At 37.9% G+C, this 13,582-nt stretch overlaps 2 protein-coding genes across 4 annotated transcripts; one reads left to right on the top strand and one right to left on the bottom strand.

Moving 5' to 3' along the window:
- Nucleotides 1-2: 2 nt before the first annotated feature.
- setd4 (SET domain containing 4) lies at nt 3-6,785 on the top strand. The gene is made up of 13 exons (XM_042010861.1): nt 3-85; nt 1,166-1,256; nt 1,351-1,446; nt 1,647-1,684; nt 1,998-2,086; nt 2,295-2,531; nt 4,534-4,593; nt 4,703-4,832; nt 4,959-5,133; nt 5,344-5,422; nt 5,991-6,071; nt 6,167-6,290; nt 6,377-6,785. Exons 2-13 carry the CDS (start codon nt 1,172-1,174, stop codon nt 6,551-6,553), a joined length of 1,371 nt encoding a protein of 456 aa, XP_041866795.1. The 5' UTR covers nt 3-85; nt 1,166-1,171; the 3' UTR covers nt 6,554-6,785.
- Nucleotides 6,786-8,236: 1,451 nt separating this feature from the next.
- cryzl1 (crystallin, zeta (quinone reductase)-like 1) lies at nt 8,237-12,867 on the bottom strand. 3 transcript variants are annotated; one of them, XM_042010864.1, is made up of 13 exons: nt 12,644-12,867; nt 12,204-12,281; nt 11,840-11,912; nt 11,659-11,703; nt 11,111-11,179; nt 10,664-10,797; nt 10,472-10,583; nt 10,274-10,294; nt 9,789-9,887; nt 9,573-9,691; nt 8,695-8,800; nt 8,556-8,611; nt 8,237-8,358 (listed from the first exon to the last, which is right to left on the bottom strand). In XM_042010864.1, exons 1-12 carry the CDS (start codon nt 12,707-12,709, stop codon nt 8,562-8,564), a joined length of 972 nt encoding a protein of 323 aa, XP_041866798.1. In that variant the 5' UTR covers nt 12,710-12,867; the 3' UTR covers nt 8,237-8,358; nt 8,556-8,561. The 3 variants fall into 3 exon arrangements, with proteins under 3 accessions (XP_041866798.1, XP_041866796.1, XP_041866797.1); XM_042010862.1 differs by having other exon boundaries at nt 8,566-8,611; XM_042010863.1 differs by lacking the exon at nt 10,274-10,294 and having other exon boundaries at nt 8,566-8,611.
- Nucleotides 12,868-13,582: the final 715 nt, after the last annotated feature.

Below are 13,582 nucleotides of genomic sequence, written 5' to 3'. Positions count from 1 at the left end.
TACCCGGAAAAACAAGGTTGCACACATCAGTAGCAGCAAAACCATCCATGAGGACGAGGCGTTAGATCTAAATTTGACACTCTAGGTATTTTGTTGTATTCATCTACATATTTAGGTTACGATTTAGGTTTCGAGATTTCTTTTAAATGTTCTTTTAAAAGATGTTGTGTTTTTAATAGTTGTTTGCCACATTTTAATAATGTAGAAACTGTTGATATTATGCCATATTGTATAGAATTCTTGGCGTCAAACTTCCTTTTTTAATGTTTTTGAGTTAGCGGGCTGAGGCATAAAGCCTTTAAATAAATTTTACATGTATGGTGTGAAAAAGGTTTTTGTTACAGGGGCTTTGTTCTCTTCAGGATCTAGGACATAAATGATGTTTTTGGATGTTGGCAGTTACAATAATAAAAAAGTTAAGATTTGATTTAAGATTGGAAAGTCCCCAGATAAAGTGGAAAATACTGTAAATGTATGTGTTTATTCAGCATTTGCCTAACCAGGAAAATAATAAATAAATAAAACATTCTGCTTTATAATATTGTTCTAACCATGACAGGAGCAGTTCAGTTAAAACATGTACGACTGTAAAATTACCAGCTATACAGAACTAGTAAAATGTTTGGATGCACCCATCCATTAATTTTAAATGTGTTAGCTTATCCTAACTGACTGGTGCTGCATATTACAAGTTATCAACGTTAGTGATCATAAAGTTTCATATTAAAGTCAATCAGAACATGTTAATATTAATGTGCTTGCTTTAAAGTGATAAAATTACCCTAAAGGAATTTAAGGTGATCAGCCTCAGGACTTATGTAGTTTTTCTGCATGATGGGGAATACATCAACTACCTTTTCCTACTTCAGTATGGTCCAGGATTAGAAAGCAGGAATAAATTCTGTGTAAAGACATCTTCTTGTGCTTTTCTGAAACATTTACATCTGTAGATGTGATGGAATCAGACAAAGAGCAGTAACAGTATGACATGTAAAAGTGTGGAAATGGAAAATGTTTTTTCCTTCATGACTATTATAGCTATATAGAAGAAAAACGATGGTCCAGGACAGAACCTTGTAATGTGTCACTTCTACACACACTGAGATCTGCCTGATAGGTCATTTTTGAAGATATGTTAAGGTGTGTCTGTGTTTATCCATCACAGGTCTGGATGGGGGACATGGGTGGCTGTAGACACAGAGCTGGACGAACTGCAAGAAAGAGGAGGGGGAAACACAAAAGCACCATCCAGTCTGGTAGCAAGTAGATTATGTTACGAACAAAAAAATGTTTCACTACTCTAAGCTGTTCAGTCTTTCATACACATCGCTGTTACTTCTGTGTCTTCAGTATCACTGTGTCACCAGCTGCAATTTGTGAGGCTGATGAAGTTTCTTCACCAACGAGGATTCACCTCAACTCTGCTGCAGCCGGCTGTCTTCACTGGTACAACTGCTATCTTGATTTATCTTTAGTATCCTGTGTATTGTTTGACGCAATATGAAAAACTAAAGACTTACAGAGCAACTTACTACGTGTATATTAAAATGTGGTATTTAGATATAAATGAAGTTTTTGTGAATATAATAGTTGTTTCTACGGATACAAAACTAACAGTTTATGTGTGTAAATCCCTCTTCGTTCAGACACAGGCAGAGGGCTGCAGACTCTGAAAACTATAAAGGTAATACAGCTAATATTACTAATAATTTAATTAGAATAAACAGCAATGCAAAATATCTTGAAGTTGCTCCATAAGGTCCTTGAGCCCACCCCTCATTTCTTTGTATTTTGCTTCCAAACACAGAAATTCTTGTCATCTTTTGAGTGTTTTCAAAACAGTAAATAGTGGCTCATGGTGGTATCTCTCTGTTGTTTATTCAATACATTTCTGCGGCTGTATTAAGAAGAGAAAGTCAGCAGTTAAGTCCAGGGTTTTAGTGGTGTGTTGTGATGCCATGTTGAAATGAGGATAAGACTTTGCTTCTGTTTTTCAGCCTGGTGAGCTGATCATTTCACTGCCAGAATCTTGTCTTATCACAGCTGCAACAGCTCTGGACAGCGACCTGGGACAGTTTATCAAGTGGTAAGATGTGAACTTGTTTTTTTTTTCAGTAACCTTCTGCTTTTTCTGCCATTTGATGTGTCATGAAGCATTGTTTTGGTCCTCTTTTTTTTATTTTACAGTTAACTTCATATTGAACAGTTTTAGGGTGACTTGTAAAACAGCTACACGCAGCCTATACTGGTCACAGTGAGGTTAAATCAAACTGTCCTGGTGTTTCTCTCTGCAGCTGGAAGCCCCGTCTTTCACCTCTTTTGGCTATCTGTGTCTTTCTGGTGTGTGAGCGGCACAGAGGGGAAGCCTCTGATTGGTTCCCTTACATCAGCGTGCTGCCCGACACTTACACCTGCCCGGCTTATTTCACAGATGAAGTCATGGCTGTCCTGCCCGCCGGTGTGCAGAGGCGCGCTGTAGAGCAGAGGGAGGCTCTGCATGAGATGCACTCCACCAGCCAGGACTTCTTCAGGTGTGTACACCAAAACCTATAGATAAGAAGGACTGTTTTCTGAAGAGTTAGAATAATTATAAGTAAGAGATACACTCATCGGCCACTTCATCAGGTCCAGCTTGCTAGTATCCGGTTAGACCCCCATTTTACTTTCAGAACTGTATTCATTCTTGGTGATACAGATTCAACAAGGTGGTGGAAACATTCCTCAGAGATTTTGCTCCATATTTCCATGATAGCATCACAAAAATGCTCCATATTTGTTGGCTGCATTTGTTTCCACCACATTCCAAAGCTGCTCTAGTCTGGCCCCACCATCAGAAGCAGCTGAAATGGAGACTCATCAGACCAGCAACATTTCTCCATCTTCTATTGTCCAATGTTGGGGACTCTGTGTGAATTGTAGCCTCAGGTTCCTGTTCTTAGCTGACAGGCGGCCCCCGGTGTGGTCTTCTGCTGCTGTAGCCCATCTGCTTCAAGGGTGGACATGTTGTGTTCAGAGATGCTATTCTGCAGACGTTGGTTGGAACCAGTGCTTATTTGACTTCCTGTTGTCTTTCTATCTTCTTCAACGAGTCTGCTCATTCTCCTCTGACCTCTAACAACAGCAAGAGTTATTACCACTGGATATTTTCTCTTCTTCAGACCATTCTTTGAAACCCTAGAGATGGTTGTGTGTGAAAATCACAGTAGATCGACAGTTTCTGAAACATCTTGACCATGTCAAGATGTTCAACCAGAGCAGTACATGACTCAATGCATTGAGCTGCTGCCCTGTGATTGGCTGATCTGATACTTGCAACTCAACATGTGGACCGGATAAAGTTGCTGATGACTGTAAATGTCTAAGATTCATCCATCCATCCATCTTCTGCCGCTTATCCGGAGTCTGGTTACGGGGGCAGCTGCCTAAGTAGGGAAATCCAGACTTCCCTCTCCCCGGCCACATTCACCAGCTCATCCGGGGGGATCCTGAGGCGTTCCCAGGCCAGCCGACAGATGTAGTCCATCTAGCTTGTCCTGGGTCTTCGCCGGGGCCTCTTTCTAAAATTCATTCATATGAATTTTTATTAAAAAAAAACAACTTAAAAATATTTAATGATTAAAAATGATTAAAAAAATATTAATAATCCTTTTCTAGTTGCTTTTTTAAAACAAATGTAGGCAGGAGGTTAGAGGAAAATAAGGCCACATACACTTTCTGCCTGGAGATGTTTTTATCTTTGTTCTTAAGTTGCAGAACAGGTAAAGGGTCTTTATGAATCTGCTGTTGTTGGTCTGAATTGTTTCCACTGCAAACTTCTTGCACATCTTGAACATACTGGTGTGTGTGTGTGTGTGTGTGTGTGTGTGTGTGTGTGTGTGTGTGTGTGTGTGTGTGTGTGTGTGTGTGTGTGTGTTTTTCAGTCAGAGAAAGTGACACATACAGATATGCCTCCCTATAAGTTTAAACAGGTCTTTAGCTTCTTATTTTATAGTTTTCTTATCATGTATGAAAAATAGCTGCAGCTACAGTCAGGAACGTTCCTGAGACTGTAGGTGTTTATCTGCAGAAATCCTCGTTGACAGCTGACTTCGCTCATTATATGTCTTATGTCTGTTACTTATAAAGAAAACATCTTATGAACTTGTTAATGATTTTTAAAACTTGATTTTCAGTAGAGGGAGACTTTGAATTTGTTCAGTTTGTTTAGGATTGCAGTTCCCTCTCTGTGAGGAATATGTAGCTCCACATCCATGATTTCCATCAGTCCTGGCCTTTACAGCTGATAACCAGCATCTTGGTAGTGGTTAGTGTCATACTGAAAGATACTGATGATGATACGGAGCTCCTCATGAGGCAGAAATGACCTGTATGTGATTTGAAACTGTGCTTTTTGTTTGGTGTTTTCATGACTTTACTCTGTGCATTGTTAAGTTTTTGGGGTACTCCGGGATTAATAAAGTATTCTGATTCTGATTCTTAAATGCATTAAAAGAACTGAAAGGCATTCAAGCTGTGATTGATTTGTTGGTTCAGGTCCCTGCAGCCGATTCTGAGCCAGCCCACTGAGGATGTTCTGACCTATGAGGCACTGAGGTATTCAAGAATAAACTTCATTCAGTAACAGAACATGTTACCTGTATGTACCAGTAAAAATAAAAGAGGCATTATTTGAAGGTATTTTAGCTTTGACCTTTTTCTTCAGGTGGGCTTGGTGTAGCGTCAACACACGTTCTGTTTTCATGTCCCATCCGTCCAACAACTTCCTGTCTGGGCAGGATAACTATGCTTTAGCTCCGTTTCTGGACCTCCTCAACCACCGCCCTGATGTGCAGGTAAACTATCCATCCTGCCTCCTGACTTCGCTTTGATCAGATTGGATCTGTTTTTTTTTTGTTGTTTTTTTTTTTGATAATCCCTAAGAAACTTTACTAAATCTTCTCAAAAATCTTTTGGACCAGGTAAAAGCAAGTTTCAATGATGTGACCAGATGTTATGAAATCAGGAGTGTTTCTGGGACACAACGCTTCCAGCAGGCCTTCATTAACTATGGTTCCCATGACAACCAGCGACTGTTGTTAGAGTACGGATTTGTTGCCACCAACAACCCCCACAGCGTGGTGTATGTGGAAACAGGTAAACTGCGGAAAAAATTATATCTACAGTAAATCTTCATCAGAGGCAGCGCAGATTAATGTCCATGAAATTCATCCATTTAAATGTTTAACTACATAAACTTTTCAGCAAAACAAAGTGAGATTAAAAATTACTTCACAAGAAATGTTTTTAATGAAAATGTGTGGCTTGAAATTTGACGCTTATTCCTGTTTCTCTGTGGTTCCCCAGATCTTTTGTGTGATGTTTTAAGAGGTGATAAGAGTTTGGATCAGAAGATTAAATTTCTCAGAGAGAATAATTTCCTTCAGTAAGTCTCTGACATTTGTATATTTAGTCAACTCATGAAAGTTTTTAAATTCTAGGACTTTTTTTTCTGCAAAAAACATGATCCAAAATGCCATAATTTATTACACGAGTCATAAAATATTAATAAACTCCAGTAAACGAATAAGATTATATAAAACTGCCATTAATGTGTTAATAAGATCCCCTGATTACTACCATTATTACATGAAAACAAAGCCCATTTGTTCAGTAAGTTTGACTAAATTATTTTGTAGTTTGTATCATAAAAGCGTTCTAACTAATTTGATTCTTTCTTAGGCATGATTATACATATCAGAATACATTTCTAGGAAAATTGACATTTTCTGATTCTGATTTCATCTCTAATTTCACCTTCAGAAACTGTAGATCTTAAAGATTTACATAAACATGACACTTAGAGGTGTAATATTGGCTCATGCTGTTTTGTATCTACTTTTAGTACTTGTGTGGAAACCTGGTGATGTTTTAGATCATATCTTTTTTGCAGAAGTATGAAATTCATGGCACCACTGTATGAGATTTATCGCATTTCTCCTCCTTCCTGGCAGTAATCTCACCATTTCCACTGAAGGTCCCAGTTGGAGGCTGATGACTGCTCTCAGATTGTTGTCTCTGCCACAAGCGCTGTAGTAAGATCACACTTGAGTCACTTTTTCTGCACTAAAATCAAACTCTGCATCCTTTGACTTGATCAGTCGTGTCTTTGTGGTGTTTTACTTTACAGTCACCACTGGAGGGCAGCGTTGCTCGGCCAGACTGTATGTGAAGAGATGGAGGAATGGAGCTTCCGCACGGCTAAAACTCTTTGTCAGCGACTACTACAAAATACACACAAAGCTTTAGACAAGGTGCACGCACACACCAATCAAACTATTTTCCTGTGATGTAACATGAGTCCTAATGTTTGTCTGTTTGATTGTGTTTGCACATTTAGATCTCACACCTTCTCCAAGAATGTGAGCAGCCGATCAGGGAGCAGCTACTCACCGTCAGATCGTTGCGGCAGGAGGAGAGGTGCATCTTGGGAAGTTGTCTTGAGACGCTGGGAGGTTCATTCAAACAAAATGACAACCTGTTGTCATGCCAACCGAATGTTGGAGATGTAACATGACATGGTCCGATCCCAAATATGTACCAAAAGGACATCAGCCCACTGCAACACTCAGGAATTTACTTGGCATTTGATGAAAAATTGGCCTTAAATTACACAAAAACATGTTTGTCTGACTGGCATCAAACCAAAATGAATGTTGTAGTCAGGGGACTATACCTGGATGACGCGGTGTAAGGTCGAATTATGCCGAAATGTTTACATTCAATAAACTTAAATTAGCCAAAAAGGCTCCATGACAATGGGCTATGAAATGACACAGACGAAGCCGGTGACCAGAAAATAACCACAACAGGTATGGAGTTTAACACCATCTATCTTGTGGAGTACATCAATTCACAAGCAAATGATCAATATAAAATGATGGAATCCCTTCTATTCACATCGGATCAAAAAAGTAATGTCAGGCATTTAAATGAAAAACAATCTGTTCTTTAACAAAACCAAAACTGCACCACAATCTGTATGTTGAGATTTAAAATGTCCACATCATGTAAAAGAAAACTGAAGGAATGAATCAGTTTTATAGTCATTAAATCAGAATATAGTGTAATATAGAGTCTCAGACTAAATGTTTTTAGAACTTGGTTAAAATGACCAAGGTAGTACAGTCTGAATATCATAGTTACACACTTTTAAATATCAGCATTTCAATCCCTTATCAGATTAAAAAAAACTGTGGTTGTTAGAACAAAGCAAATGGAACAATCCCACATTTTCTTTCTTAAGCCTGACTTAGAAATGATTACTGATTGAAATATTCATGTAATGAGATTTTTAATATTTGAGGCGTTGTTAGACTCCTGCTCATCTGTCTGTGCAACGTACTGATAGATGCTCCATTACAAGATCACATAATGTCAAATTTAGTCACCATAAATTACTTAAATCACCTTTTTTAAGGATTCAAGGGACTTTGTCTTACCAGCACACATTTACTCATGAGATGACATGAAATTTATTACCCGAGGTCCCAGATTTAACCCAATAAATATGTTATACTAAAAGACCTATGTATGAAATGAAATGGGTACACCAACAACCAAATGCAAATGCCTTTTCTATGAAGGACTGAACTCCAGACAGCTTCTTGAAGTGCTTTATACTCAGCTTTTAATTGTGCTGTTTTATGATTTTATTTTTTTTAAACACAAAAAGATGATTTCCTTTCAGTACTTGGATTCTTTTAGAGATTATACATCAACAGACCCACAGTAACTTCACACTCCGTAATGGCCGCATCAGCTGGAGTTGGTTTTGTAATTTTGTCATATTTACACCAAAAACATCTTCAACAAATAACCAGAACTGCAGTCGGATTTTTTTCCCGTAGAATTTGTGTTTATTGAGTCAAATTCAATATTGTGGCATCTACAAGCCAGATTCAATGTGGTCTGGAAGCTACCTGGAGTCACACAGTTGCTGAAGTTTGGATATAAAATGTGATAATTGTGTCCTGTCAGGTGAACTGCAGCCTAGAGAGGGGGAGCTAAAGATTTTAATATGTACATGGATGCAACAGCTCGTCTTCCCCATCTTTCCAATGGGCACATGCTCCTGTGAAACCATTTTGCAGCCAATAGTCATTCCTACACATTTGTAAGGAAGGGGGGTATAGGCAGGGGATACTGGACATCCTGAAACCCTTCAAATTGGACCTTTTAACTGCAAAAGAGCTGGTCCTGTGGAGTCATTGTGATTATTTTGGTCAGAGCTTAACAACAGCCTTTTTCTTTGGATGACGCTGGACAGTCTCCATGGCAACCGTGGCTTCATACAGAGGAACAGCTTCCTCTGGCTGAGGTCTGCAGAGACAAATGAGTTGGATTTGATTAGGATGGTTACTGCTTCTTGGAAGAACACATTACACTAACATGTATATTTTTAATTTATTTTATGCTCAGTATTCTGGGATGCAATCCTGACTTATCACAGAAATATTATTTAAAAAACTGAAAGTAACTGAATAAATTAAATGTTGGTTAATTGGAGTTTGAGTTACCCAGTTTTACCTGAGTACACCCGCTGACATCTTCTCGACAATATCCTTCAGAATATCTGAAAATTGTCTGTTAAAGACTTATAGAGACCTTACAGAGCGGCATGCATGTTTTAGATAAGACACTTTGAATACAGGATACGGAGATATCTTCCTTGTTGAGCTGATGAAGCTGTCCAGACTTCAGGATTGAGGAAAGACACAGAGGCTGATTTCAGATGCAGCAATCTGCAATCTGGAGGATCCAACTGCAAAAAAACAATAAGTCAAAGGTAAAAGAAGTTTTCCTTATTATACTTGATTGCTTCATATATTCACTTTAATAAGAGTTCATTTATTACACCAATCATTCTTTCTTTTATATCACACTTTATTATTTTATTCCCTGATTGTTACTGTATAACAATTTTATTAAACACTATACATTTTACATGATGTGTTAATACGCTTTTAAGGTTTATTAATCTTAAAATTATCTTCTCTGAGTGTAATATGACCTCGGGACCTTGAGCTTGATACAGGCTGGTACTGGGCTGAAGCCATGGAGACACAAATCTAAAATATCTAAAATTTATCAAGATATCACAGGTTGTTTTTTACAATGAGTCCTGTTATTTACGACAGTATCTCCAGGGCCCCAGCAAAGGAGGATTCAGCCTTGTCTGGTCAAGATGATCCCTTAGACAACACGGGGTAGAAAACAGCTTTCCTATGTGCTCTCACTCAGAGTCTCCTCTGACTTCATGCGAGTCGGATGACACATGTCTTACTTTAATAAACTTTGTTACACTTTCACTCGTCCAGACTTTTGGTAATTAATGTTTCGACAGCAAACTTAAGATTGTTATTTTACGATTGTTCTTAAATAAAATCTAGCTTTCATTTATTCCTTGCTTGCAGCACTATAGCACCAGAAAACCTTTATGATTTAAAGTGTATTTTTATCTTTTTAAAAACCCAACAGCAAAATAATTTATACAGAATGACACAATTCTGCTGTTGTGTCCAACACGGTCTCACCTGCAGATCCTGATGGGACGTGACCCAGTGTCCACCCACACCCAGAATGCTGATGATGTCATGTTTATGTGGGAGTAATTTCTTCTCCTCCATCTCCTCCTCTTCTTCGTGTAAACGGACTTCACACGCCGATAAATGAAAAGACAAAACTTTGAATTTCTGTTTGTACAAAGAAACCTTGAAACTCTTACATTTTTACACATAAATGCTCATCACCTCCAGAGTCAACAACAATATCCACTCCGAGCCCTCCGGTCTCCTCCAGAACCACAGACAGCAGATCTGACGGTCCACTGTGCACTGGAATAACTCTGGCTTCACACACAAAGACACAGACACTTGTTAAAATGAGTTAAAAACATGCATTTTAAAACTTGACAAAGTGTGACCATTTGTCTTAATTTTACCACAGTAACTGGTATCTTTACAAAACATCTTAACAAGTTTGCTGAAGTTGCATTGCATGCAGTTCACAACATTATCCACAAGGTGGCAGCAGATTGTTAATGTCAAGACAACTTGGAGAAAATCCAAACATAACCCTGGGGTTACAATACTTATTTATACTTATTTAAAATAAAATATTAAGTCATGGTGGGATCAGACAGATGAATATTATAGAAAGTACAACTGCACAGTTGCACCATGGAAACAAGAAGGAAGCAAGTATTTAAATCAGCTGGAAAGACAGAAGATCTCACCTACTAAAGGATCCTGCACACCTGAGGAAAATATGAAGATGAGGAGAGAGGGAGATGAAGAGTTGATGAAGGGTTGAAAAAGTTTCATGTGCATGAAAAGAAGGAAGCAAAACAGTTGTACATCATAAAGGGGAACATCTTTCTTTAACATTTTAAACCCAATCCGGACTGCAGAGACCAGTGTTGGCAGGTACACACCTACGCTGGGACGCAGCTGCTCCAGGAATGTGTGTTTCTGTGGTGAGTGTGACGTCGTCATAACCTTCACTCCGTGATAACAAGCCAACTGGATGCACATAAGTCCGAAAGACTTTACGGCAAGAAGAGATGAGATTGTTACGTACACACATCGATGAGTACAGACTTGATGATTATGTTCTTTTTACATACGCTGGCACCGTCCATGACCAGGAGTGTGTGTCCGGCTGCAATGCGAGCATGTGTGTGCAGAGCAGTGTATGCACGAAGGCCATCACGCAGTGCTCCCGCGACACAGTCCGGGCTGAGCTTTTCTGGCTTTTGAACTAAACGGAAACACATTTACAGAAAAGCTTTTTAACTGGATTTTATTATAATAAATGCTGAATTCTGTGTATTTAGTGTTAGAATTTTTTCACCTAAATGAACTGCATAATCATTTTTGATTTTTATAAGAATTCAAACTGAAACTTTTAAATAAGACAGTAAGTTTGTTTTTTTGTTTTTTTTAGTTTAAGGAATCCCAATAAAGGCGGAAAATTGAAGGTGTTCATCTTATTAGATGATAGTTGCATTTTCATTTGGTTAAATAATGCCGCATTTGTGAAAGGTGTTTGTGACTGTTTGTGAGGGTCTTACCTAAATAATATTCATCTATGTCAATGACTTCGCAGAGTCCAGAGCAGGGAGAATCCAAGGGAAGGACACCTGGAAAAGTGGAGGTAAGACTTGGTAAAATAAGAAGAGAGCAAAGTTAAAAGGATATTTGCAAAATGGAAAAAAAGTATTAAAATCTCAACTTGTCACACATCTTAAGAAAATGTTCTGCATTAAATTTTCCACAGTTTATATGATTCTGATTCAAAAGAAGAAAAACTTTGTATTTAAAGACCCCAAAAGCACAGCAGCCTTCATCATTCATCATTGAATCTGCCCATTCAAATTGAGCGTTCAGGTATGAGGAACCTTTTTCAGACAGGGCACTGTCTAAAATCCAGAATCTCTCTGTGGAAATTGGAGAACTTCACAGAAGAAGAACCACCAGTGAAGGTCTAAAACAGGCTCGGTCTTCCTAAAAATGACCAACTTGAAGCCTAACTCCATATGACTCCCCATCACCTTCTTCTCTTCTACTCATTCCCATCCTACATAAAAGTTCCCAGAATTCCTTTTAAAACATTTCTCACCGACAACCTCATCCTCCTGCTGAAAGAATGTTACTTTTGGGCCAACTATGAAAGGAAAAACACAAATTGACCAGTTAAAACAGTGTTAATGAATCTCCGTGAAGATTATTTAAAGATCCCTATTAGCTAATATTTGTTACAATAATGAAGAAAGAGTAAGCTATGTTTGAGAATTTGCAACCTTCAAGGACGACTCCTGCCACCTCTCTCCCAACAGGAATGAATTCTCTCTGGATTCCCACATCACGGAACAGCTGGAACAGACAGAGAGGAGAAACATCACCTGACGCATACATTAATGAGTGGTAAAAATAATAACAGTGTTATTTGGATGGGTTTTTTCTTTTTTTTCTTTTGCTTTTTTGTTTGTTTTTTCTTGTCTTTACAATAAGTCAATAAAACCAGCCTTTTAAAAAGGGTTAGAAATGAGAATTCTTTAGTTTTACCTAAACTTTAGGTAACAATCAAGTTTTTACATAATTTTCCTTAATCTTCTAGTGCTTATCTTTAATCAAGTGACATGATCTTTGAATTGCTATTAGCACCTTAAGGTCCAGCGGGCTGAGTCCACAAGCCTTAACCTGAACTCTGACCTGATGGCAGCCTAAAACATCTGGGAGAGTCTGGAGAGAATCCCGAGAGATCAAGCAGGCAGATTAACATCACAATAACAAGCACTCAAACAATCAAGATAAATGAACAATATCAATTCCAACTAATTCTGTTATACAGTTAGAAACACAAACTATGATTAGATTTTTCAATTAAACACTCCTTATAAATGGCGAGTTAATGTTTCGTTCAATGATTTCGTTAAACGCAACTGAATGTTTAAGCAACGATATTTAAACTCTGGGAAAACCTGAACAGTTTCAGTTTTGCAATGCACTTTTAATTTGCTTTTAAATTTGATCCCTTATTGTATAATGGAGTGAAATATGCTCGATTAAAAATGCCATTAACACCGTAAGCTCAATATACCCACCGTTTCCTGAATAACGAACTTGGGCTCAGCATCACTCACACCTGCTCGACAGTATAAACCTTTCATTCTGCTTTTTATTTTTATTTTATTTATACAGAAGCCAAAGATACTAGAAATGACCTAAATCGGACGACGTTTTTCTGGAGTTAAATGTTTTTCCCATTTCAATTGAAACTAATGGTTTCCAGTTTGCTGCTAGCTTGTGTCAGCTGACCTTTTCTTCTTCGCTGTTTATTTTATGCTAGTAACAAATTAGACGGCCCCATTCACGCCACCTATCGGCTTTAAGAGTCATTGCATTGTTGATGTACACCGACAGCTGCTCAAGAGACTTAAAACTGCCGCGACAATTTAATGGTCTAAAATAGTTATTTGCGTCTTCTACAGTTTAAATACGTAATTTATTTATCTTGTTCGTTCATCTTCTATAAGACTAGATCGAGAACGCGTGTTCTACTGTGCCTAATTATTCGGTGAAGCTTTGCCATATTTTGGTTTAATTGTATAGTTTCTTTTTGCTGTCTTGAAAATGCAATCTTCAAATTAGTTTTTTAAAAATTTCATTTTGTCATATTAGTCTAATTTGCAAACACGTAGGCGCGTTTTAGTCCCATGCGTGAGGAATGCAAATTCTTAGAATGTATTTATTCTTATTCATTTGCATAGTTCCATTATCCTCGTCCATTCGCCTGCTTCGATTCTCGAGATGCTGAGGTGTTTTCAAATTAGGGTAAATATGGATTTTCTACCGTGTATCTTCAAAATAAATTGAACTATTTTATTTAGCTGATTAATGTCTGGTCTTTTGTTTTTTAAAATATATTCCTAATCCCAGTTAATCTGATTAATTGGGACTGAGTTTAATATCCCGGGAAAAACAAATAAATACAAAAAAACTAGTTTAAGTTTAATACGCTCTTTCCTACGAGCGCTGGCTTT

The sequence above is a fragment of the Melanotaenia boesemani genome, chromosome 16 (genome assembly GCF_017639745.1).
Source record: "Melanotaenia boesemani isolate fMelBoe1 chromosome 16, fMelBoe1.pri, whole genome shotgun sequence".
NCBI classification, from domain to species: Eukaryota; Metazoa; Chordata; class Actinopteri; order Atheriniformes; family Melanotaeniidae; genus Melanotaenia; species Melanotaenia boesemani.
Note: the sequence above shows the minus strand (reverse complement) of the source record. Positions and strands in the feature narration are given on the sequence as shown.